Here is a 25,742-nt window from a genome sequence, read left to right on the forward strand (position 1 = left end):
TTAAATCTATTCCTAGGTATCCTATTCTTTTTGATGCAATTATAAATGAGATTGTTTTCTTAATTTCTCCTCCTGTGAGTTATTAGCGTATAGAAACACTCAGATTTCTGTATCTTGATTTCATATCCAACACCTGTACTGAATTCCTTTATTAGATCTAATAGTTTTTTGGTGGAGTCTTTAGGGTTATATATGTATACTTCTCTATATAGTATTGTCTGCATATCATTTGCATATAGTGACATTTTGCTTCTTTCTCAGCAATTTGGATGCTTTTTATTTCTTTTTCTTCCTGATTGCTGTGGCTTGGACTTCCAATACTAAGCTGAATAAAAGTGGCGAGAGGAGCATCTTTGTCTTGTTCCTGGTTTTAGAGGAAAAGCTTTTGGCTTTTCATCATTGAGTATGATGTTAGCTGTGGGTTTGACATATATGACTTTTATTATGCAAAGGTATGTTCTCTCTATACCCACTTTGTTGAGAGTTTATCATGAATGAATGCTGAATTTTGTCAAATGATTTTTCTGCATCTCTTGAGATGATCATATGACTTTACCCTTCATTTTGTTTATGTTGTGTATTGTGTTGACTGATTTGTGAGTGTTGAACAACTATCCTGCATCCTTGGAATAAATCTCACTTGATATGTTGAATGATGCTTTTCATGCATTTTCAAATTCAGTATTTTGTTGAGGATTTTTGCATCGGTGTTCATCAGAGATATCGGTCTGTTATTTTTGTTTTTTGTCATGTCTTTTGTCTGGCTTGGGTATCAGGGTAATGCTGTCCTCATAAAAAAAAAAATGCTGTCCTCATAGAATTAATTTGGAAACATTTCTTCCTCTTCTATTTTTGGGAATAGTTTGAGAAGGATAGGTATTAACTCTTCCTTAATTGGTAAAATTCACTTGTGAAGCCATCTGCTTCTGGACTTTTGCTTGTTGGGAGTTTTTTGATTACTCATTTAATTTCATTACTAGTAATTAGTTCAAATTTCCTGTTTATCCCTGATTCAGTTGTGGAAGATTGTATATGTCTAGCAGTCTATCCATCTGTTCTAAGTTGTCCAATTTGTTGGCATTTTTTTTGTAGTAGTCCCTCATAATCCTTTATATTTCTATGCTCTCTGTTGTAACGTCTCTTTCGTTTCTGATTTTATTTATGTCAGTCCTCTCTTTTTCTCAATGAGTCTAGTTAAAAGTTTATCAATTTTATCTTTTCACCAAAGAACCAGCTAATAGTTTCATTGATCCTCTCTATGGTTGGTTTGTTTGTTTGCTTTTTGGTCTCTATTTCATTTATTACTGCTCTGCCTGATCTTTATTATTTCCTTCCTTCTACTGGGCTTTGTTTGTTTTTTCTAGTTCCTTTAGGTGTAAGGTTAGATTGTTTGAGATTCTTCTTGCTTTTTGAGGTAGGCCTATATCACTATAAACTGCCCTCTTAGAACTGCTTTTGCTGTGTCCCAGAGATTTTGAACCATTGTGTTTTCGTTTTTATTGTCTCCATGTGTTTTTTGTTTCCTCTTTGATCTCTCGGTTGTTTAGTAGCATGTTGTTTAGCTTCCACACATCTGCATTTTTTCCAGTTTTTTCTTGTAATTGATTTCTAGTTTCACACCATTGTAGTCGGAAAAGATGCTTGATATGATTTCAATCTTAAATTTATTGAGACTTGTTTTGTGGCCTAACATATGATCTATCCTGGAAAATGTTTTATGTGCACTTGAAAGGAATGTATATTCTGCTGTTTTTAGATGGAATGTTCTGCATATATCTGTTAAACCCATCTGGTGTAATGTGTCATTCAAAACTGCTGTTTCCTTATTGATTTTCTGTCTAGATGATCTATCCATTGATGTAAGTGGGGTGTTAAAGTCCCCCACTGTTATTGTATTACTCTCAATTTCTCTCTTTATGTCCGTTAATATTTGCTTTATATATTTAGGTGCTCCTATGTTAGGTGCATAGATATTTATAATTATTATATCCTCTTGTTGGATTGATCCTTTAATCATTATACAATGCGCTTCTTTGTCTCTTGCTACAGTCTTTGTTATAAAGTCCATTTTCTGTGATTGTTTGCTACCCTTGCTTTTTTTTTTGCTTCCATTTGCATGGAATATCTTTTTTTCATTCCCTCAGTTTCAGTCGGTTTGTGTCCTAGGTCTGAAGTGAGTCTCTTGTGGGCAGCATATAGATGGGTTTGTTTTTCTGTATATTTAGTCACCTGTGTCTTTTGATTGCAGCATTTAGCCCAGTTACATTTAAAGTAATTATTGATAGGTATGTATTTATTGTCATTTGTTAATTATTTTTGTGATTGTTTTTGTAGTTCTCTGTTCCTTTCTTCTTCTCTTGCTCTCTTCCCTTGTGTTTAATCACTTTTAGTATTATACTTGCATTCCTTTCTCTTCATTTTTGGTGTATCTATTATAGGTTTTTGGTTTCTGGTTACTATGAAGTTCATACATAACATCCTATGTATATAGCAGTTTATATTAAGTTGATGGTCACTTAAGTTTGGACACATTCTAAAAGCACTAAATTTTTACTCCTCCCTCCACATTTTATGTAGTCATATTTTACATCTTTTTACTTTATGTATCCCTTGACTAATTTTTGTAGATATGGTTGATTTTACTGCTTCTATGTTTTAACCTTCATGCTAGCTTTATAAACGATGGATCTGTTACCTTTACTGTATGTTTGCTTTTACCAGTTAAATTTTTTTCTTTTCATTAATTTTCTTACTTCTAGTTACGGGTCTTTTCTTTTACCTGAAGAATTCCCTTAAACATTTCTTATAGGGCCCAGTTTAGTGATGATGCACTCCTTTAACTTTTGTCTGGGAAACACTTTATCTCTCTTTCAATTCTGAACATTGCTGGGTAGAGTATTCGTGGTTATACGTTTCTTCCTTTCAATACTTGGAATACATCATGCCACTTTCTTCTGGCCTGCAAAGTTTCTGTTGAAAAATCAGCTGATAGCCTTACGGGGTTTCCCTTGTATGCAACTGTTTTTCTCTTGCTGCTTTTAAGGTTCTCTCTTTATCTTTAGTTTTTGCCATTTCAATTATTATGTGTCTTGATGTGGACCTCCTTGGGTTCATCTTGTTTGGAGCTCTCTAGGATTCCTGGACCTAGATATCTGTTTCCTTCCCAGGTTAGGGAAGTTTTCAGTTATTATTGCTTCAAATAAATTTTCTATCCCCTTTTCTCTCTCTTCTCCATCTGGGACTCCTGTAATGTGAATGTTATTTTGCTTGATGTTGTCACAGAAGCCCCTTAACTTATTTTCATTTTTTTAAAAAACCTTTTTTCTTATTTCAGTTTAATTGTTTTTTACTACCCTGACTTCCAAGTCACTGATTTGTTCTTCTGCATCCTCTAATTTGCTGTTGATTCTTCTAGTGTATTTTTCATTTCACTTACTGTATTCTTCAGCTCTGACTGGTTCTTTTTTTATACTTTCTATCTCTTTGTTAAAGTTCTTTCTGAGTTCTTCCAGTCTTGTCTCAAGTCTGGTGAGTGTCTATAACCATTAATTTGAATTCTTTATCAGATAGATTCCTTATCTGTGTTTTGTTTAGCTTGTTTTCTAGGGTTTTGTCTTGTTCTTGTGTTTGAATCATACACTTCTGCCTCCTCACTTTGTCTGACTCTGTGTTTGTTCCGTATGTATATATTTGGTGCTCCACTATGTGGGCTGGGAGCACCCTCCAGTTATGACTGGCCTGAGTGCTGAGGGTGCACTGGTGGGTGGAGCCAGTTCTCAGCCTGACTTGTCGGTAGGCACACTGGTGGGCTGGGCTTGCCTCACATGCAGTTGGCTAAAAGGGCCAGCTAGCTACAGCATGTGCTGGTTGGTAGGGCTCATTCCCCAACTCCCTGGGTCAGGATTTGTTCTGGAGATGTGCCAGTTCTTACCAGAGCTGCCTGTTGGGTATGGGAGCTGATAGTCACTCTGGCAGGGCATAGGTCCTGGCTTGGACTGCCAGTGTGGGAGCCACTTTGGAGGGGTGCCTGCTGGTGGGTTGGTTTGGGTGGGGCTAGTCTTCAGAGGAATTATGGGGCAGAGCAAGGTAGATGGAGAGTGTCAGAACTGGCTCCCCCAAAAGAATCTGGCCAAGGCAGAAGGAGGGCTAGAGAAATAGCACCTGCCAACATTTCCCATTCCTGGAAAAAACTCCTGCAGATCCCTAACCTTCCAACACGTATCCTAGAATTAGTCAATAAATCCCCTTCAGGTATACCCCAGACACTTTTTAAACTGCTGCTTCTGTGCTGGCTCTTGGGCCCAATGATGGAGACTCAGTTTCTCTCCTTGCAGAATTACTCTCCCCTACCCTGCCTCCTAAAATGCCCTGAAAATGAAGTCCTGGGCAGAGATGGTATCCATGGTATGGTCCTACCCCTGAAAGCAATCAAGGGCATTATAGCTTATGGCACCTTGGCCAGGCTCTCAGGAACCCCTTACTGCAACTGTGTGTTTGCAGGCTTCCCCTCAGCCTCTTTGTGTAAGCAGTGGTGGGAAGCTGGGCTGTAGCCTAGTGCATCTGTGGGGACAAGGCTTCAGGGCTGTTTAAGCCTGATTTATGCCTTGGCCTCTGCCTTGGGGCTCCCTTTCTCCCACCCAGCAGAAAGCATGGGGAATTGGAGGGAGTCCCTGCCTTGTAATGGGGAGGAGTATGGCAGGTGGGGCGTACCCATGCTGGCTAGGGTGTGCTGAGGCTGGGCCCTGGGCATTTCAGGACCCAGGTCAGCGCTCTCCCACATCAGGCGCAGCCGCGCCTCAGTGAGCACTTGCAGCCATTTGTCACCCTCACAGAGCACTGCAACTTTATGCCTACGCATAAAAACTGGAGGGACTCATCCCAGAGTTTGCTGCCACCGCCGCCGCCGCTGTTAGAACCGGTTTTAATTAGCTGCAAGATTTTAATGAGCTGAAATCAAGAAGAACCCCATCTCAGAAGCAAGCAGGAGCCAGACACACGGAAGAACTCGTCTGACAAAACAGATGGAGGTGGTGTTCTCGGGGGACCGGGCTGTGTGCTCCGTTTCAGTGAGGAGTAAATGAGTTACTGAGGCCAGGAGGCTGAGCAGGGAAGGCAGGAGGTCAGCGCCATCGCAGGAGCCTCAGCAGGGGCTGAGTAGAGGTGCAGCCCCCTCTGCCGCCACGGTGGAATGCTTGGTGCCGGATTCAAGGTGACGGCAGTGCCTGGCTCCATTCTCCTCAAGTTGCCATAGCAGCCTCTCTCCCGATGAGCAGCTCCTCCTGGAGCCCTCAGCCGGGAGGGACGTCATTGTTCGCTCCTGCCCGTGCAAGGAGGAGACTGGCTGGACAGAGAACTTTCTGGGGCCCGGGGTCCACACGCCAAGTGGGTGCTCCCATGGGCACGTGGCCGGATGCTTCCAGCTGCCTCCAGTGGGGCATGGGAGTGGGTCCTCACAGCCAGAGGGGTCCTCTGGGTGATTGGGGGAAGCATCCAGGCCTTGCAGCAGCTGCAGCCAAGCGTGACCTTGGAGCCATCCGTCCATCCGCCTGCCGGCCTGTCGCCACTGGAGGTGCGTGCATTTTGGCTGAATTCCCAAGTACTTGCTTGTGCCCTAAAATGAATTTTCCCAAGAGACAAATTTTTAAATCAGATAAATAAGAAAATGGGAGGAATCCTTGGCTCTGACCTGTGTCCCAGGAGGTGTTTACAAGATTAATTGCATTTTTTTTTTCTTACAGTAAAAATTGGTGATACCATTCAGGCCTCAGGGAGAGCAAGCCACTGGGAAAACTAGGGCTTGTGAGGACAGGACCTTCTGGAAACTAAGTGGGCTGTTCATTTTTGTTGCCTTACTCCTCCTGGCTCGGCCCCTGGTTATTTGAATTTTCATATTGCCTGTTGGTCCTGGAAGGGAGGCAGGGAGGCAAGGGGGGGGCCCCCTCTTGTCAGTGGAGCCGAGTGTGATGCAGCATGCAGTGAGGATGCAACAGTCCCAAGTGGGAGCGGAGACCCATGAGTGTGTTTACGGGGCCTTGGGCAGCCTGGCCCTGGCCTGTGACAGGTCATAGAGTCCACTCCCCGGGCAGCAGCTCGACTCCCAGGAGACAGAGACAAGCAGCCTTTGGACCAGCATCTCCCTGTTGTCTTGAAAATAACATGTGACTTTGAAGACAAGGGCCCTCACGGGAACAATAGGGGATCAGATGCACACACTGCCTGGAGTGTCGGGTGATCTCTTATCTATCCTCCATCTCTAACGGAAGGAGGTTCCTACGGGTTCTGTGATGTTGGCCCCCTCCTGAGGGGAACCCAGCCAGACTGCCAGCCAGTTACCCAGGACAGGAGGCACGCTTCCCTTTTGATTCCATTTGCACATAGCAGGGAGTTGGCTGGTTAGATGGTCTGCAGTGAGAACAAACACTGAACGGGGGGCGTCCGAGGGGAAGGCTGGGGTCTGATACTTAGGAGGGTCAGGGAGAGCCACGCAGGACTCTTAACACCAGCTTCCCTGGACATGGAGAATGGAGACAGTGCTGTTCTCTTGGGGGTCAACAAAAAGGAGTGTCTCTGAGAGCAGACACTTAAATGGTTGATGCTCCTACTGCAGTGAAGGTGCAGGTCCTAAGGCTGGTTTTCTCCCCCTGCCCTCGCCCCCAGATTTGGGGGCAAGGATGTGGTCCTCATCCTGGCTCCCAGGCACAAGGGCTAATGGAGCCTGGCTGCACCTGGGGGGTTGGGTTTGGGGTAGATTCAGAAGCAAGTGAGGACTGGTCATTGCTGCAGGACAGGGGAAGTCTGTACTGGCTTGGATGGTGACAGTGGAGAGGAGGGGACTGGATTGCATGTGCTCCTGAGCCCCCCTGTTTTTTTCATCCAATAGAGCCTTTGGGCCGAGATCAGGTGGCACTTTATTAGCTGTTTTACTGGACAGCGGTGGGCCGTAGCCATAAACTTGCTGCTCTCTTTCCCCTCCTTCCTCTCTCTTTCCGTCACCCTAGGTCAGATTGGCCTGCTGGCCTCAGGTCTGACCCAGGAGGCCGGTGAGGCTGTAGGCAGTGTGCGACCACCACAGCCCACATATCAGGGCTTTGTGGCACTTTCTTTACAGCTGGGGCCTTGCTGGGGACTGTCGATGGTATATGTGTGCTGTGTGTGCATCCATGTGTGTATGCATGTTAGAGCCTGTGCATCTGCTCTGGAAGGGCCCCGAGCTGCCCTCCCTGCTCCCTGAGGGTCTCGTCCCTGCTGAATCCATGTACGTGACACTCTTTCCACTCTCCTGACTCCTTTCCGTGATTGGGCACCCCTGGGGGTTAAGCCAACTGCTTTGGGGCAGGAGGACCTCTGTGGCACGCCCCCCCCCCCCCCGCACCTTCCCTCAGACCTCGAGACTGGCCCTGGCAGCCCCTGCACACAACTCCTGTCATCATGGAGGGAAGGGCTTGGGAGACCAAAGGACACAGTGTTGAGAGTGACCTTGTCCTTCAATGGGGCCTGGTGCCTGCACCACTGTGTCTGTGTCTTTGCAGGATGATGAGCCAGGCCCCCAGGGCAGTCCCATCCCGGGCAGCCATGGTGGGGTGTGGGAGGTGCGTTCAAGAGGAGGGCACGTTCAAGAGGAGGGAGAAGCCACAGGGTCCCACGAGAGACTTCAGGGTCTGAGCCTTTGGGGACATGCAGCTGCCTATTTTTACCCACTGCAAGCCCTGTGCAGGGGTGTCCCCGGCAATGGCAGGAACAGCTGTCTTTCTTGGGGCAGGGGCCGTTGCAGTGAGGTCGGGGCCGATGGCAAACTGAGCCAGCTCGAGACAAAACAGCCCTGCTCCGTGCTGCCTCCCAAACATAAAAGCTGGGAGGTCGTGGGAACAACCTGCTCAGCACAACCCAGAGAACCCTGTGCTCAGGCGTGTTCCCATGCATAGAGGCCTGGGGCAGGTTAATTCAAGTTAACTGAGTGAAAACATAATTACAGAGACTGCAGAGGGGAGAAACCCAAACCTGCAATTTAACACTCTTCAGCCCCAGAGCTTTGCTGCGAACAGTCTAGACCTTGGGAATTTTTGTCTGGGCTGGGGAGGGAAGGACGTGTCTTACCACTTCCTGCCTCGTGCCCCCAGGAGCATGAGGACACAGAGGGAGGGGAGCTGGGGTTTCCTCCCCCACCGCCTGGGTGCCTGGTCAGGAATGGGTTCCCCGACCAAAGTACTGTGCCCAAGGAGACCCCAGGCAGGGAAATGTCCTTGTGCCAAGCAGCGCATCTGATCTGGGGTCCCAGCCACCCACCTGTGATCTCAGAGGCTACTGGAAGCTGCCCACCTGGCCTCAGCCTCCCTCAGTGCTGTCCTATGTCAGGGCTGGGGAAGCTCCCGCAAGGCCTTTTGGGTAGAGAGAGGGTGGTACCTCTGCGCCCGGACTAGTAGGAATGGATGAAGCCAAGGGGACAGAGCAGCCTTCCTCTAAAAGGGGGAGTTCTGGAATCCCTGCCCGTCTAGCTGTGTAGATCCCTCTTCAGCGCCTGTCCCATTCCACCCATGCCTCATCCCACTGTAGGAACTTACATCCTTCCTATGAGCAAATGGCCTCGGGGTGCCCCCATCTTGACCCACAGCTTGGCCCAGTTGGAGTCACTCATTGGTATTTGGGGTGTTTGGCATTTCTTGCTCTGCCCTTCAGGAGGAACCAGGGTGAGGGGCAAGTCACCTGGGCATACTCTGGGGCGGCAGTGACCAGAGCAACAGGTGTCCATCCACAGGAACACAAGGGATGCTGTCACCAGCCTCAGCCTGGAATCTGTCAAATGCAGGTCTGGCTACCTCCATCCAAGCCTGAGGTCCTCAAGAGTGGGAATAGGCCAGAGCTTCTGTTCCCCCTGATGCCGCTGACTAGCCAGTGGGGTCTCTATTCCGCTAGCCCACCCATCTGTCAGGGAGACACAGCTCTGGCTGGAGAGAGGAGCCACCAGGTGGGGGATTCTCTGTCCCTGGTAGCCACTGGGCCTAGGAGACTCCTTCCCAAAGCCTCTTGCTCTGTGGAGACACTTGTCCCCAACATTCTGTAGAGAGGAGCCAGGGCAGAGGGATCCAAGAACTTCTCTGTCCACCAGGCCAGTTGTAAGGGACAAGGACCCAAATTGCTGGCCCTGTACCTAGGCCCCCTATAGGGAGCACACCAGTTCTTCTGGAAGCTCGGAGGGCCTGGACAGTGCAGGGGCTGTTACTGGCTGTGGGTCTCTGGGGCTCCACCTTGGGCTCCCCCAGGCAGAGTCCAGAGAGTGTTTGTCTCCATGGTTTTTCTGGGGGTGCAAATAGAGGAACCCCTGCTGGGAAGCTGGTGTCCCAGCTACAGGTGGTGACTAGACTTCCCTCAGCCTCCTTGGGCTTGAAAAGGTTGAAGGGACATACCTGAGTAAGTTCTAGAGGATGGAGGGATCGGGGATTATGCTTGGTCGCAGGCAGTGACTGGGGCCTCAGCCCGCACAGGATGTTGTGTGCCTCAGTGATGGACCCCCCTTTCTCCCCATCTGCCCTGCAGACCGTGGCCTGATGGATGCTTGGTGTGGATGATGAGGGAAGAACGCACCTCCCACACCCGAGAGGTGACCCCGGAGCAAGCCCCGGATGACCCCGCGAGCCGGAACCATGCGGCTAGCCTGCATGTTCTCATCCATCCTGCTGTTTGGAGCCGCAGGCCTCCTCCTCTTCATCAGCCTGCAGGACCCCACGGAGCTCGCCCCTCGACAGCTGCCAGGTGAGCCCTTGCGCTCGGCCCTGATGCCCGCTTGCCCCAGCTTTCCTGTCCGAAGTGCAGGCCTCCGTGGCTGCCCTGGTGCCAAGTCTGTGCCGAGAGCCTCGGCAGGCAGAGGAGGGGGCCTGGCCTTCTCCTGGCGGGCATCAGCCTCTGGCCTCTGACCTCTAGCCTGTGGTCTCTGGCCCATGCCCTCCTCTTGAAATGATAGCCAGGCTCTCATCCACTTGTTGCCTTTGGTGAAGCTGAGGCTTAAGGAGGATTCTGCCATCTCGTGGGGCCTCTCCCACATGGTCTGGGGTATCAGAGGGTGAATGACTTCTCCTTGAGCCCATGCCCCCCCCGCCATGGGACTCTGCTTCTCTGCCAGCCCTGGGACTCCTCGAATCCAGGCCCTCTGGCCTGGGCAGAGGGGGTCAAGGTACCTCCTGTCTCTGCGAAGCTGAGATTGCTCCTGCTGGCCCCCGCCTGCTGCCTGTATCCCATGTGTCCCTTGTGAGCCACGGAGGGGAGCACCCTTCCTGACTTGCAGAGAGATCTGCTGAGGACAGGTGGGATCCAGCAAGGGGAAAGTGGGAAGGATGGTTCTGGAGCCTCAGGCAGGCAGAATATGGAGAGGGGGAACTCAGGCAGAATGCCTGCTGCTGAAACACAGGCTCCATTCATCTCTCAGCGGCGGGCCTGGGGGCTTTTAGCGGGGAAGTCTGTGAAGACAGCCATGAGCTCCAGGACACGGACAATGTGGAGGAGTAGAGGCTATGGGTTTAGGGAGAGAAATTCCTGTACCATCCTACAGAAGAGCAGGGCCCAGCGTAAGGCACCTGGCCCTCAGGGAGGGGACCCCGGGTACTTGGGCCTGCAGCCCCCTCCCCAGCCCCACCCTCGGCTCTGGCTGGCTCAGTCATCCCACGCATAGACTGAAGGCCTGGCGGCATCAGGTAGAAAGTCGGAAGGAGCATCAGGAGGCTAGAATGAGGACTGTTGGCCTGGCAGCTCCTACCAGAGGCCCCGGGCGGGGAGGCCAATGAGTTCATTCTTTCATCAAGAATCAGCAAGAGGCAGCCAGGTGGTGGGACCCCAGGAGACAACAGGGGAGTTACTGGTACTGACTCACGCCTGGGCCGCCTGGGCCGGGCCCTCAGGGGTAGTGGCTGTCAGAGGTGGGTCTGGCTACTCCCTGGCTTCTGGAGAAGCAAGGATATGTGACTGAGCTGGCTCCTCTGTGGGGACTTGCAGCCCCATGTGAGCTTTAGAGTGGCTGGCGGCCTTCTGTCAGCAGAACCCGGCCCCGGAGGGTAGGGCTGTCAGGCGGGCTCAGATTGCCCACCCCCCCCCCCCACGTGTGCGGTGTCTGTGTGGAAATGAGGTCCTGAACAAGGGCCCCTAAATGTGGCTTGGGGTGAATGGTGTATCCTCGGGGTGACCCATGGATCTTTGGTGCCCATTTTGGTGTGTGTGTGTGTGTGGCTGAGGTGCACGCCATGGGCAGAGGGTCCTTGTGTCCAGGGTCTGCGTTCCGTGGGACGAGCCTGGGAGAGAAGGCAGGAGTTTGTGTCCGTCTGGGCAGGGGCCATGCACTCATCCGTGGTACACTGCAGGGACAGATGCTATATACGTGGGTAGAGTTGGGACCTGAAGGCCAGGACGTGCGCCCCGCCATGCCGCAGTCAGCCAGCACAGCGGATCGCTCCCGCTTCGTGTCTTCCTGCCCCTCACACCAGCCAGTTGCTACTGCGCATGCGCCCCTGCCCAGCTGCCCCCGCGCATGCGCATGTGGATCTTTTCCATTACCAGTAGGGCCAGACCCCACAGGACGGTTGGGATTTCCAGGATGGAGTGGCGAGCTGGGGAAGGAGCTCCGAGCCTCCGAAGGGCGTAGAGGATGGCACGAAGCTTAGGCACGTATCCCCCTGCAGGGGGGACGGCGTGGACCTGTCTGACTCGTGCGATGGGCACACTTGAGGCTTGAGCCGTGTTCTTCTGGCTGTAAATGGAGCTGGACCCCCTTCACCACGTGGCCGGGTTTGGGCAACCTTGACGTTCTGCGTAAATCACATGGAACACAGTCATAAAACTTTAAGTAATGCTTATGTTACTTTCCCTGAGCAAAGTGTTCCTGACACAGGCTGTTTGTGTTGATTTGTTACTATTCATTTATTCTTTCCCTGTACTTCTCACAGCAGCCTAATTGTGATTCGGTACCAAGAAAGCAATATCAAAGTAATTTTCCACAACATTAGTTACAATTTTCTTCTGATCTTTCAAGTGAAACAATCCCATCCTGTTGGCTTCTCTGAGCATATAAACCTTGATTACATTTATCTGTTGGAAACCAGTTCTTACAAAGTGTGTGTATCCAGTTGCATGGGTGGGTGGCCCCAAGGGCCTGGACAAGCCTTCTCGGTGTGGGTTTCTGCTGGTGGGAGGTACAAAGTCAGGAGGCTGCCCTGTCATCCGGATTGGGTAAGGCCATTGGGGATGCCGCCTAGAGAGGAAATTCCACACAGGCTCCTGTGGCTTTCACAGTGCAGCAACTTCTCTGGGAACTCAGTGTCTGAGAGCCACCGTTGGTGGCCTTGACCAAGGTGGGAGGGGGAGGGTGGGCAGGTGAAGATCCAGAAACAAGCCTGAGAGTGGGAGAAGGAGCCTTCAGTTGCTTGTGGTCCCTCAGGGTTCAGGGTGTTGCTCAGATTTCTCCCGTGCAGTTAAGTTATTAGGTGTTAACAGCATGTGCACCTCTCAGGGACCAGTCAGCAAACCTCACCTGACTTGTGCATCAGATGGAATCTTAAGGGCTTGCCAACTTTTGTAAATCAGGCCATTTAAACAAAAATGTTTGCTATATTTTAAATCAGTCAAACCTTTTGAAATGTGAATAGCTGCTGGTTAACGTATCTTTCACCTAAGATGAGATTTTGGTGTGTAGTGTGTATCGGAGAATTCACCTATCCAATTATTTTCCAGTCTCCAGTATTGCCAGGCCCTGTGGACTCAGGAAACTCATTCCTTGACCCAAGAGACTAGGCTTGCCCCTTCTCTAGGTGGAAGATGCAGAGAAGAGGCCAGAACCAGGAATAACACATCCTAGCCTGCTGGCCCTGGGGATACAGAAGACAGACTCCAGACATGTGGCTGGGCAAACTGAAATGTTATGAGTGGCCTTTCTTTATGAACTTTTTATTTTGGAGGGTTTGGAACACACACAAAGGAGATGAGAATAGCACAGTGACTCCAGGCACCTGGTACCAGCGGGCTCCCTCATGGTCAGGCGGGCCCCACCCACAGCCACTGGCACCTCCCTCCTTTGACTTTCTCAGATCGCATATCAATTCAGCCATAAATATTAAATGTATTGCTTGATTTAAGAGATAAGAACTCTTTTTTTAAAACATCCAACGATTCTTTAATAACATCCAATATCCAGTGTTCAAATTTCTGGTTGAATCACAAATATTATCAATACCTTTATTTCCACTTTGTTTTATCCAGGATCCAGATTAAGCCCACACATGGCAGTTGGTGATTGAGTCTTTAAGTCTCTTTCAATCTGTAAGAGTCTCTCCTCATCTTTATTTTTCTCTTGCTCTTTATCGGAGGAAACTGGGTCCCAGGTCCTGCCGAATTTCTCACCGTTGGGGTTTTTGTCGATTGTGTGTGTTTAGTGTATTTCAACATCGTTTTCTGCTCTTCGTATTTCCTGTAAATTAAGTAAATCTAGCAGCTTGATCAGATATAGGTTTGGGGTTTTTATTTTTTTTGAAGATTTTATTTATTAGAGAGGGAAAAAATGCGCATGTGTGCGCACGCATGAGTAGGGGGAAAGGGCAGAGGGAAAGGGAGAAACAGACTCCCTGCTAAGGAGGGAGCCTGACGGGGGTCTCGATCCCAGGACCCCAGGATCATGACCTGAGCCAAAGGCAGATGCTTAACCAACTGAGCCACCCAGGTGATCCTCTTTTCTTTTTGGGGGACAAGCATGCATATGTGATTCTATGTTCTTCCATCAGGAGGCGCACATCTGCCTGGCTCTCTCTTATGATGCCAGTTAGCCACTGAGGATGCACGTGGATCCGTCCATTCATTCAGGGCTGCACAATGCAGTGTTCTGAGTTTACCTTTCCTCCTTCATTCTTTTAAGTGGGATTTTGTTTTAATGGGGTGAGGTGAGTCGTTAGTGACCCAAGCAGCCAAAGTGATGGTGGATTGATTGGTTTATTCGTTGGCAAATAAAAAACCATGACCTTATGATACAGATTCTATTGCTAACACACTCAGCACAAAGGCATTCAAGGATGGTGGTAATAATCCGCTTTTACCATGTGCCAGATCCTGTGCCAAGCACTTTACATGTTTCAATACATATAATTCTTTTTTGTTTGTGTTTTTTGTTTTGCTTTGTTTTCTGAAGATTTATTTATTTATTTGAGAGACAGAGCATGAGCGGAGGGAGGGAGAGAGGAAAAGGGAGAGTTAGAGAAGCAGACTCCCCACTGAGCATGGAGCCCTACCTGGGGCTCGATCTCACAACCCTGAGATCACGACCTGAGCCAAAATCAAGAGTTGGACACTTAACCGACTGCACCACCAGGTGCCCCAGTACATATAATTCTGCTAATAACTGATTATTCCTGTTTACGGATGAAGTGCTGAGTAGTGGCTGGGTGAGCACACAGCAGCACTGTTCTTGATGCGTTATTCGCTGCGTGCTGGGCACAGTGCCAGGCCCTTTACAGGTACTTAGTACTCATTGAATACCTTCAAACCCCCATGAGTTAAGCACTCTTACGCCATCTGACAGATGAGACTACTGAGATAAGAGAGGTGAAGAGGTGGGCCTGAGACCACACAACTTTGGGTTTCAGAGCCGGGATCTGTCCTTGGGCAAAAGGCTGTTGCCACGTACCTGCTCCCCTCCTAACAACAGAGCAGAGCCTGGGCAGAGAGAGCCTGGATCAAGATTTGGAGGCGTGCGGGAGTTTGGCATGGGAGGAGCTCCCGGTGGATTAGGGGCTGGAGTGTGACCTGTGGGTCTAGACTCTTGCTGCAAATACAGCCAGTCCCGGGGCCCACAAGCCCTTCCTTGGAGCATCTCAGAAGAGCGAGCCTTCGCTACAGGCTGAGGGGAGCTCCCAGATCCTGAGGTGGGGGTGGCCGTTAGAAGGCACAGGTCTGGGGCTGTGGGCAGGAGCATGGGAGGGGGCAAGAGCACAAGGAACCCAGCGGGGAGGTGCAGATCGGTGCAGGAGAGAAGGCAGGACCTGGGGAGGCAGAGATTGGAGAGGGTGGATTCAGGGGGTCGGGGCAGAGACCCATGTGGCCAGAAGACCAGGGACGATGATGAGGGTGAGGAGGGCTGCTGGCTCTGACAGATTGGGACGAGGGTACCACTCACTGAGGCAGACACACCAGACGGGGAGTGGTTTGGGGGAGGGGGCTGGAGACCACGTGTTCTATTTTAGGCAGATGGCATCTGAGTTGCTGGGCAGAGTTGCTCTGTAAGTCTCCACCCGGGACCCCAGACTCACAGACTGCAGGAACAAGCGAGAGAAGCAGAAAGCCCCCACCCCTCCCCACCCCTCCTCCATCTGCCTCTCTGCTCTCAGGCCGCACACTCACTTCTTCCGTCTCCTACACCTGAGGGCAGAGTCGTGGCTGGAGGAGCCAGGAGGGCTGCCTGGAGGAGAAGAGCTGTGGGTGACTTCTTTGTCTTCTGTAGCACACAAGAGGTGACCAGGTGCTGACCTACCGTGGAAGCAGCGAAGTAGGTTTGGGTGAGACTTCTTGGAGCCTGGGGCCTCTCTCCAGAGTGCATGCCCCTGAGCATCTTGCCTAGTCTCTCACAGTTAGAAATCCATGGAGCCAGAATTCCACTGCCAAGGGGCCCCACCAGCTCGAGGGCTCCTGCTTTTGTCCCCTGGGGGCAGGGCTGTGTTGGCCGGAGAAAATATGGCCCTCACTCTTGGTCCCATGGTTACCAGGGACACACAGCCCTGCCTGCGCCAGTGCTGAGCCTACACTTGGCTCGTGTGTCTTGTTTCTACAGCAACTCTTTGCCCCGAGATGTCCACTTGGAGCCCTGAGAACTGCCAGGCCAGAGGAGATGAGAATAGCACAGTGACTCCAGGGGCTTTCAGTAGCTCACCCGGGTGGCGCTGATGGAGTAACCAGAGGCGTGGTGGCTGTCCTTCTGCCCCCACTGGCCCCGGGAGAGGGACAGCCTGCTGGCCCCAGGGTGTATATGCTCATGCTCCTTCTGGGCCAGGGGAGCCAGCCCCTCTTCCCCCCAGTTTCTGTGGAGCCATCTGCTTTCCCCGGGCAGGTGGGTTTTATTGGAATCCTCTTGAGTCTGTTTCCTGAAACCATTTTCCACCAGCATTGCAGAGCACCATATATATTTTCTACAAACCTTGCGAGGCTGACACATCCTTGTTGTGACTGTGAATATCAGAAGTGACATGTAATTGCAGTGATCCATCCTGTTAAGTAGCTGGCAATATATCATTGCGGAATCAGCAGGGCTGGGACTCTCAGAACCTGGTGTTTCTGAACAATGCACCTGCAGCGTGTTCAAACTCTCCAAACACCGCTGAGGGCTCACGAGGGCCGCCTCACCCTCCCGTACCTCGCTTTTCTGTGACCAGAGCAAAGAAAGTTCTACTGTAGGTAAAACCACCCACTGAGTTTCCTACTAGTTTTTGGAGAGCCCTCTCCTTGTCACAGAATGCACTGGGCTCCAAGTGAGGGCCGTGGGTCAGGATCCTTGTAATGGTCCCCCTTACCTTGGGGGCTTCCTGGCCTCCTTCATCCTTGTAATCTCCAGAGCGGCTCTGTGGGGTTCCTTCTGGGGCCACGAGGTGGGCAGTGAGCTGGGGTCGCCCAGTTATCACTGTGCCGGCAGAGAGAAGGAAACCCGTGGGTTTAACAATTGCGGGATTGGAGACCCATGTGGCCAGAAGCCGAGGGGCATTATGGCTGAGCCCGCCTTGATGGGTGGGTGCACTGAGGCAGAGGCTGCATATTTCGGGGGCACCACTCACACTGTGTTCTGTGCTAGTTCGGAGTAGTGTTGACTTAGACTCTAGGGTAAAAGGGTGCCCCCTGGAAGTGCAGAGGGCAATACGGATGAAGGGACAGACATGGGTTCCCCACATGGTAGTCAGGCAAAAGGTGCCAAAAATGGAGACTGGTGTCAGAACACACAGCCCTCGAGTGTGGGGGGCCCTGGTTTGGTGGGCCCTGGGGTGCTGGCTTTGGAGCCTTGTCTGGAGTCTGCTTTGGGAGGTGGGGTTCGTGAAGTTCGGGGGCACCACTCACACTGTGTTCTGTGCTAGTTCGGAGTAGTGTTGACTTAGACTCTAGGGTAAAAGGGTGCCCCCTGGAAGTGCAGAGGGCAATACGGATGAAGGGACAGACATGGGTTCCCCACATGGTAGTCAGGCAAAAGGTGCCAAAAATGGAGACTGGTGTCAGAACACACAGCCCTCGAGTGTGGGGGGCCCTGGTTTGGTGGGCCCTGGGGTGCTGGCTTTGGAGCCTTGTCTGGAGTCTGCTTTGGGAGGTGGGGTTCGTGAAGGACCCTCACCGCTGCCTTCCCTGGGAGGCCCTGTGGGCCCTGTCTCTACAGCGGGACTTTCCCTGTCCCTACCCTCTCTCACTGCAACCGGGCCATTCCAAGTGGCACCCCTGATCCTCAGCTCCCCAGCATCTGCTTCTCTGATTCGGGCCTCAAACATTCCCCCCATCCCTGCAGAAGACACCCCGGGGGTCTCCAGCCAGAATCTCACTTTCCTTTGGTGCATTAAAATATGCTAAATGAAAAATAATGAACATGTAGGAACTAATAACAGGAATCACCTAATTAAATTAGGAAACAGACATCATATCGCTGTAATCTGGAAATTGATATTAATAGAAAATGGTCCCAGAATCGTTATGCTAAAGGTTCCTAGGGGTGGGGGAAATTAAAAAGGAGAGCAGAACAGAACACTGGGGCACCGGATCCAATAAGAGCAAGACTTCAGTTTTAAAGGAACTAAAGGGAAACGGTAAAAATAGGAGATGGGGTCACCGCATGGATCTAACCGAGTCCTGGACGAACATGGCTCAGAAAGCCACAGAACCCCACACGCATGTCCGATAATTCTTTAAACAAGACAATGTAATTAAGCTTCAGTGTGCTTGACACGTCGTGAGAGTCATGTTCCTTGACGTCTGGCACCAACCCCGGCGCCTTCCCTTTTTCCTCTATCTTGGGAGGCAGGTACAATTATCCTCAGCTCGGACTCCAGAGGGGGTAAGTTGGTGACCCAAAGTCCTGCGGCCAGAGTGGCCCGAGCCGGGATTCGAACCCGGATGGGCCTGACTGCAAAGCCCCTCCTTGGCTCACCCTGCCCTCCTTCCCTGTGGCTACTGGTTGATGTCATGGTCTGCATTTCTTGTACATTCTGATGTTTTTCTGCCATTTCCTCAAAGTGCATTTCTTGCCGATGCCCAGCAGCAGCCGGACACCCTGACCCCAGCCCCAAGGCTCGTCTGGCGGTGTGGCTAATAAAGCCCACACAAAGCCCCCTTCTGAAATTACAGTCCGGCTGGAAAACTGGGTCTCCTATTGTGTCCGGGCCTAGGCGGGGGCCAAGCGGGGCCGCCAGTTCCAATACCCGTGCCGGCTCGCGGAAGTCCCGGTTTCAGGTTGTGTGGCCACGGCCGCCTACTGTTCCCCCAGGCCCCTCACTTGGCGGGTGAATTGGGCTCTGTTCATCCGTGATGTGAGTCACAGCTTGGCGGGCCCAGAGTGGGGCTCAGGTGTGGGGTGACCCCTTTCCCACTCTGCCAGGCTCAGAATGAACTGGAGAGACCCACGGAGGAGGGGCTCAGATCAGCATGGGCGATGCCCCAGAATCACATCTGGTCTGGGAGGCTGTGACTGCCCCTGGGCCATGGTTGGGCCCCAGGAGGGCTTAGGCCTGGGTGTCGGGGAGGGGTTACTCCCAGGCCTGAGATTTCTCTCCCTCCACGTGGGCCCTACCCCGACCCCCTTCACCACCCAGGCATCTTTAGTGGGGGAGGGTCACCAACATCAGAGCCAAGCCCCGCACTCGACTCATGAGATCCTCCAGCAGGAGCAGGAGGGCAAAGCAGAACTCCAATCCCAAAGTGGCAGGGGGGTCGGCAGGGCGGCCCCCTCTGCCTGGCTTGTCTCCCCCTGAGCCACATTTGGCCTGGAGAGTCTGTGTTGTGGCAGGAGATGGGGAGCTCAGGACACACAGTGAATCAGAATGCTGTATTCACTGCCAGTGTGGGGAAGAGCCCAGTGGGGTCCTAACATGTGCTTTTGGAGGGCCCTCTAGCCTTTCTGAAGGCCTAAGTTGCTAATGTGGGCAGCGGAGAAATGGTTCTGTGCCAGAAGAGGGTCTAAGGACAGGCCTGTTGCTATGGTTGCTGTCCTTCTCCATGGCCACTGGGTGGTTCTTGGTTTTTTAAACCCCAAAAAGGTCACGGTAGTAGTTATGACAACAGCAGTGCTAGAGAGTTGGTTCTGAAAGTCGATGCAGGTTGGCGGTGCAGTGAGCCCATCAGGGGTGCCCTGGCAGGGGGCTGAGGCCTGCGTGCCTTGTGTCAGGCCTCGGTGGGGCTCTCACCAGGCCTGCTGGCCCCTCCTGTTTATGGTGACTCCTTTCTTATGGCTTGAGGGTCAGTGTGTGTCTTCTCCCTCCTGAAATATTTGCAGCAAGTTAGGAGCTCAGGCAGACCCAATCTAAGCCAGGAGCTCACCATTACCTATGTGCTGGTGTTTTCATTAGAAAGCTTATTTCTGGGATGTGTGGTTCTGCAGTTTTAACTTGAGTCATGGTGAAACTCAGTGGACAGTTCTCTCATTGAAAATGTTTTATTTATATGGGAAAAGTAGCCCAGCTGCAATGGGTTCCATTGCCCCCCCCCCCCAATAGCTGCTGCTTGGGAGCCCCTGCACAGCCATTGGCCCTTAATGGAAGGATAAGAAGCCCCTGGGGAGGTCTTCCCATTCTCACGATGTGGGGTCCAGACAGGAAGTTGAGGGCTGCTTCTCGCCAAGCCTTGGGGCCTGGCCATGGCATTGGCATTCCCTGCTCTCCTCAGAGGTTCTGAGACCACCTATAGCGTCGACTAGCCCCCATCCAAGTTCCCCTTTCCCCCTCGCTTGGTTGTACCCAAAGCAGGTCAAGTAAGGGTCCAGTCCCTGGCCCAGTGGTTCCCAACCTGGGTTGGCCTGAGGCGGTGGTCTGTGAACCTTTGTCCACAGTTTGGTTGTGAATCCAGATGTGTTTCATCCTGGGAAGGAGAAGGCTACAGACATCTGTGAATGCACTTGACCTTTGCCCTCAGGGTCTGGCCTGCGCCGGCAGGAGGGAGATGGGGAGGGGAAGGGACAGAGTGCGATGTCAGGGAAAGCTGTGTGCAGGGTCACCAGGTGGATCAGAAGATGCGTCCAGGGCAGGGAGACCGTAGGGAAGCGGGGAGGGGGTGGGGGGGGGAGGGAGGGAGGAGGAAAGCAGACAGGCCTGGGTCACTCCTTAGCTCTAGCCAAGAGTTCTGTGCAATGTGGGCCCGGGGTGCCCAGACCTTCCCTTTTATTTATTTTTTTCCAAAGAAGCTGGGGTCTGTAATATATTTCTGTGAATTCTCCTGACTGTTAAGTGGCGGCTCAATTTTTGAAACTTAGAAGACGGTTTCAGAGTCGGACAACAGTTCACATGGGTACGTCCTATCGGTTGGATGGACAGGAAAGAGAGGGTCTGTCCCATATCCCAAAGCTCCCTCAGGCTGAGAACTGCCCCCTCCTGCCCTCCTTGTGCAGCCCCCACCACCCAGGACAGAGAGGTGGTGGGTCTCCCTGGTGGGGAGGGGACTCGTGAACTCTTTCCATCCCTGGCAGGACTGCGTCGAGCCAGACACCAAGTGAGTCATGAGCGGAGCCTCTCCAGGTGCCTACTGCCCGACAGTGGCCTTCTGGAGCCCCGAGAGGCCCTTGTCTGGTTCAGGAGGCCAGGAGCCCTGCCAGAGAGCTGTCATGATTTCAGCATGGGGCCTGGGGGGCCCAGAAAGTGACTAGTCAGCAGAAGCATGGGGGAGACAAGGGCCAGGGGTCGGGGTCTGGGGAGGCACACAATGAAAACCTTCCTTCATTCACACACAATTACTCATATGCAAATATTTGCACCACTAGCAGCAGCAAGCTTTGGTTGCTATGAATAAAGGAAGGATCATTCCTGGGCAAACCTTCCTGCAAGGGTGGGCCCTTTAACCAAAGGGCTGGGAGTGGGCTGTGGGCTCCCTGTGGGGTGAGCTTGGGTTAAAATGGAGATCCCAGTTCCCATAGGGATGGCAAGGTTGGCCACACTGGTCTTCTTTCTTCCCCGCCTGGGATACTGTCTGTGGTTGTCACATCTGTCCGGGGTCTGCTGGGTGAGGGACCAAGCCTGGCCCAGCAAGGGACACTGTGCACTCTTCCTTCCCTGCTGTCGCCTTGGCAAGAATGGTGCCATCAGGGCTGTGAGTGAGACCAGAGAGTTCTAGAGAATCCTAACGGCATCCAGGGAGGTAACACCGGGGAATGTGGTCTGAGCAGTGATGAGTGATGACCATATGAGTGCTGAGTGCCTGCTGTATACCAGTACCCTCTCCCTGAAGCCTCACAGCACGAGGTCTCTATTGTAACAGATGGGGAAACTGAGGCACAGAGAGGCAGAGTCATGGGTCCAAGGTTACACAGTCGGGAAGTGGCGGTATCTAAACGAGATCCCAAACGAGGATCTCGTTTGGGCGGTACCTAAACGAGATGATTTGTGACCTCACTGGTGACTCTGACAGCCACTCAGAGCTGAGACCCCGTGCTGGAGGGCCAGCCTGGGGGCCTGTGCCACACTGCCATGCTGATGTTGGGGCGTGCTTCCTTCCTGTCTGTCGCAGACACGTTCTGGTCTGTGCATATGTCTACGCTGGTGCAGGGATGGGACCTCTGTGAATGTGTGTGCATGGCTGGCTCCCGTCCACAAGAGCATGTCCAAGTGTGTTTGTGCACAACGCTGAGGTCCACGAATGTGTGCTTGGGGCTCACCACTCACGTGGGAAACATTTGCACGTGGGACAGTTTGGGGCTGGCTGCTTTGAGGGCACACTGAGGCTCCCTGCTGCCCTGAGCCGGTGGGGCCCCAGGCTGGGGCAAGTCAGCCACAGAAGTGGGTGAGGAATGGCGGTTCCAGCAGGAACTCGGCGAAACCAGTTATTGTAACCCTCTTGCCCGATGCAACCTGGATAGACCAAATAATGAAATTACGTTCATAATATCTCAAGTTGAATGATCACTGCTCGAATTAGTTCCTTCCCAGAACCAAGCCAGAAGGAGTGGTGGTAATTAAAGGATTTGTGGGCTTATACCAAGTCTGCTCATCAGGCATGTACAATATACTATACGGGGCTGGCAAGATGGGGCTGGGCCTTGCCCCTTCCCGGGGAGCACGAGCCAGCATAAGAAGCCTACAGGCCAGCAGGAGAGGGGGTTCTTAATGGCTGGGGGCACTTTTCCACTTTCACTCAGTTATTTCAGAAATATTTACTGAGCCCCAGCCTGGCTGAGCACTGGGATTCTGCAAAGAGCAGGACCAGGAGGTCTCAGCGGGAACAGAACTCACAGTGAGTAGGGTGATGGGGAGCTCCTGGTGTCTGCACCCCGCCCCCCGACTCCTTCTCAGGCTGGCCCTTCCTTCAGCAGTGTCCCAGGAGTGCTGGGATGCCTGATCCTTGTTCCACTTCAGGGCTTGCAAATTAAGGTCTGAGGCTGGGACTCTCTAGGATTCCTGCTGATCAGAGAAAGAACAGGAAGGGCGATGGTGTGGCTCGACCCCCACTTAACCCGTCCTGTGTCCTAGAGAGAGGGCCAGGGGAGCCAGACCCAACAGCAGAATCACACCCAAGACCAGAACATCCCTCCATCCAGCCAGTTTTTGTGTTTGTTTGTTTTTTAATTTCTTCCATTTGCTTCACTGAGGGGAGCAAATGCATACAGCCCTCCTCGGGGAGCAGAAAATGCCAGAATCCCATGAAAGTAAATACCAACCGTGTGGTCAGCCTCGGCAGTGTGGCCACTGCCCTGGATAAAATAGCACCTAAAACTTGTTTAAAACCCAAGAAGGAGAGAGAAATCCCAGGAGCCAGGAAATGAGAGGGATTCAGGAGAAACTGTGAGCCCCAGGGGTGCCTGCCATGGCTCCTGGGGCTAGCTCAGGCTTTCCCCAAAACTGCTTTATTCACGTATAATTCATGTGCCTTAACATTTGCCTATTCAAGTGTACACTTCAGCGATTTTTAATAAATTTACAGAGCTGTGCAACCATCCCCACAATCCAATTTTAGGATCCTTCCATTCGCCCCCCCCACCAAAATCTCTTATGCCCATTTACGGTCACCCCCCATTGCCCGCATGCAACCACAGATCTGCTTTCTGTCTTTCTAGATTTGCCTTTTCTGAACATGTCACGTAAATGTAATCCTACGACATGTAGTCTTTTACATCTGCCTTCTTTTGCTGAGCTAACGTTTTTGAGATTCATCCATGTTGTGGCATCTATCAGTAGTTTATTCCTCTTTATCCCTGACTAATATTCCGTCACATGGCATCGTGGTTTATCTATTCAGCAGTGGATGGGCATTTGGGTTGTTTATATTTTTTTGGCAATTATGAATAATGCTGCTATGAATGCTCTCGAGTCTCTGTGTGAACACGTCTTCATTTCTTTTGGACGGATGCATAGGAGTAGAATTGCTAGGCTGTATCGTAAATTTATGTTGAATTTTTAAAGAAACTGCCAGCCTGTTGTCAAAATGGCACCATTTCCATTCCCACCAGCCATGCACGAGGGCTCCAATTTCTTCACATCCTCATCAACACTGGTTATGATCTGTCTTTTTAATTATAGCCAATCTAGTGGGTGTGAAGTGATATCTCATTGTGGCTTTAATTTGCACTCACTAAAGACTAATGATATTGAGCATATTTTCATGTGCTTATTAGCCATTTGAATATCTTCTTTAGAGAAATGTCTATTTGAATCTTTGCTCATCTTTTAAATTGAGTTATTTGTCTTTTTACTGAGTTGTTATTCTTTATTTTGTAGACCCAAGGACTTATTAAATATGCAAGGAATTTCTCCCATCTGTGGTTTGTCTTTTCATTTTCTTGATGGTGTCTTTTGAAGTGCAAAAGTTTTTTAATTTGGAGAAGTTCATTCCATCAATTTGTTTTCTTTTGGGGGATCATGCCTTTGATGTTGTGGTCTAAGAAATCTTTGCTTAGCCCTAACGTCATAAAGACTTTCTCCTATGATTTCCACTAAAAGTTGTATAGTTTTAGCTCTTATATCTATGTCCACAATTCATTTTGAGTTAATTTTTGTGTTTTGTGTGAGCTAATGTTCTAACTTCCTCTTTTTGCTGTGGATATCCAATTGTCCCAACACCACTTATTGAAGACTATCTTTTTCCCATTGTACTGCCTTGGTGCTTTGGCCAAAAATAAATTGCCCAAATATAAGAGTTTATCTCCAGGGTCTCAATTCTATTCTGTGGAGCCTTATGTCCATCCTATGCCAATAGTACAATATCTTGATTACCTGTAACTTTATAAGTTTTGAAATCAGGAAATATAAGTCCTCCTCTTTGTACTTCTTTTTCAAGATCATTTTGGTTATCCTGGGTCGTTGTAAAGACTGTGTAAATTTCCATGTAAATTTTAGGATTCGTCCATTTCTGCCAACAAAAAGCTTATTAGGATTTTGATGGGTGTTGCATTGAATCCATCAATCAACTTAACAATACTGAGTCTTCCAATCCATGAACATGGAATGCCTCTCCATTTATTTAGGTTTCCTTAGTTCCGATTAGCAATATTTTATAGCTTTCAGTAGACAAGTCTCATCCTTCTTTTGTTAAATTTATTCATGTATGGTGACTAACATAACATAATAAAATAAAATTTTGAAAAAAAGAAAAAAAATTTATTCCTAAGTATTTTATTCTTTCCAGTGCCATAGTGAATGAAATTGTTTTCTTAATTTCATTTCTAGTATCTTAGATATTATTGCTAATATATAGACATGTTCATTGCTAGTATATAGAAATACAATAGATTTCTCTATATTAATCTTACACCCTGCAACATATTAATTCTAATAGTTTAATTGTGTGTGACTTCTCCAGGATGCTTAAAATACAGGGTCATGTTGTCTGCAAATTTTACTTCATCTTCCATCTGAATGCCTTTTTTTCCCTTGCTTATTTGTACAGGCTACAACCTCTAGTACAATAAGAAATAGAAATGGTGAGAGTGGACTTCCTTGCCTTGTTTCCAATCTTGGGAGGAAAGCTTTCAGTTTTTCACCATTAATTATAACGGTAGCTGTAGGATTTTTTTAAATTTTATTTATTTATTTGAGAGAATGAGAATGGGGAGAGAGCACATGAGAGGGGGGAGGGTCAGAGGGAGAAGCAGACTCCCTGCCAAACAGGGAGCCCGATGTGGGACTCGATCCCAGGACTCCAGGATCATGACCTGAGCTGAAGGCAGTCGCTTAACAAACTGAGCCACCCAGGCGCCCTAGCTGTAGGATTTTTGTAGACCTTTACCAATTTGAGAAAGTTTTTTTCTACTGCTAGTTTGTTGAAAAAAAAATTTTTTTTTTTACCATGAATGTAGGTTTTGTCAAATGCTTGTTCTGTATCTATTGTGATGCTTATGTGGTTTTATCCTTTATTCTGTAAATATGGTGTATTACAGTACTACATCAACCTCACATTCTTGAGATAAATCCCACAGGCTCATGGTGTATAATCCGTTTTATACGTTGCTGGATTCAGTTTACTAGGGTTGTGTTGTGGGATTTTTTGAGGAATAGTTGTCTGTAGTTTTCTTGCGATGGCTTCATCTGGCTTTGGTATCGGATTAATGTAGGTCTCAGCATGAGTTG

The 25,742-nt window shown here is 50.2% G+C and overlaps 1 protein-coding gene across 4 annotated transcripts in view; it reads left to right on the forward strand.

The window, feature by feature from the left end:
- CHST8 (carbohydrate sulfotransferase 8) overlaps window positions 1-25,742 on the forward strand; it is a 126,588-nt gene that overhangs the window by 53,077 nt on the left and 47,769 nt on the right. For all 4 annotated transcript variants that reach the window (XM_027618526.2, XM_027618527.2, XM_027618529.2 and 1 more), the window contains one exon: window positions 9,532-9,747. In XM_027618526.2, coding sequence (XP_027474327.1) covers window positions 9,618-9,747 — 130 coding nt within the window. In that variant the 5' untranslated portion in view covers window positions 9,532-9,617. The remainder of the gene's footprint in view (window positions 1-9,531; window positions 9,748-25,742) is intronic.

Source organism: Zalophus californianus, chromosome 17, assembly GCF_009762305.2.
Source record: "Zalophus californianus isolate mZalCal1 chromosome 17, mZalCal1.pri.v2, whole genome shotgun sequence".
Classification (NCBI taxonomy): Eukaryota; Metazoa; Chordata; class Mammalia; order Carnivora; family Otariidae; genus Zalophus; species Zalophus californianus.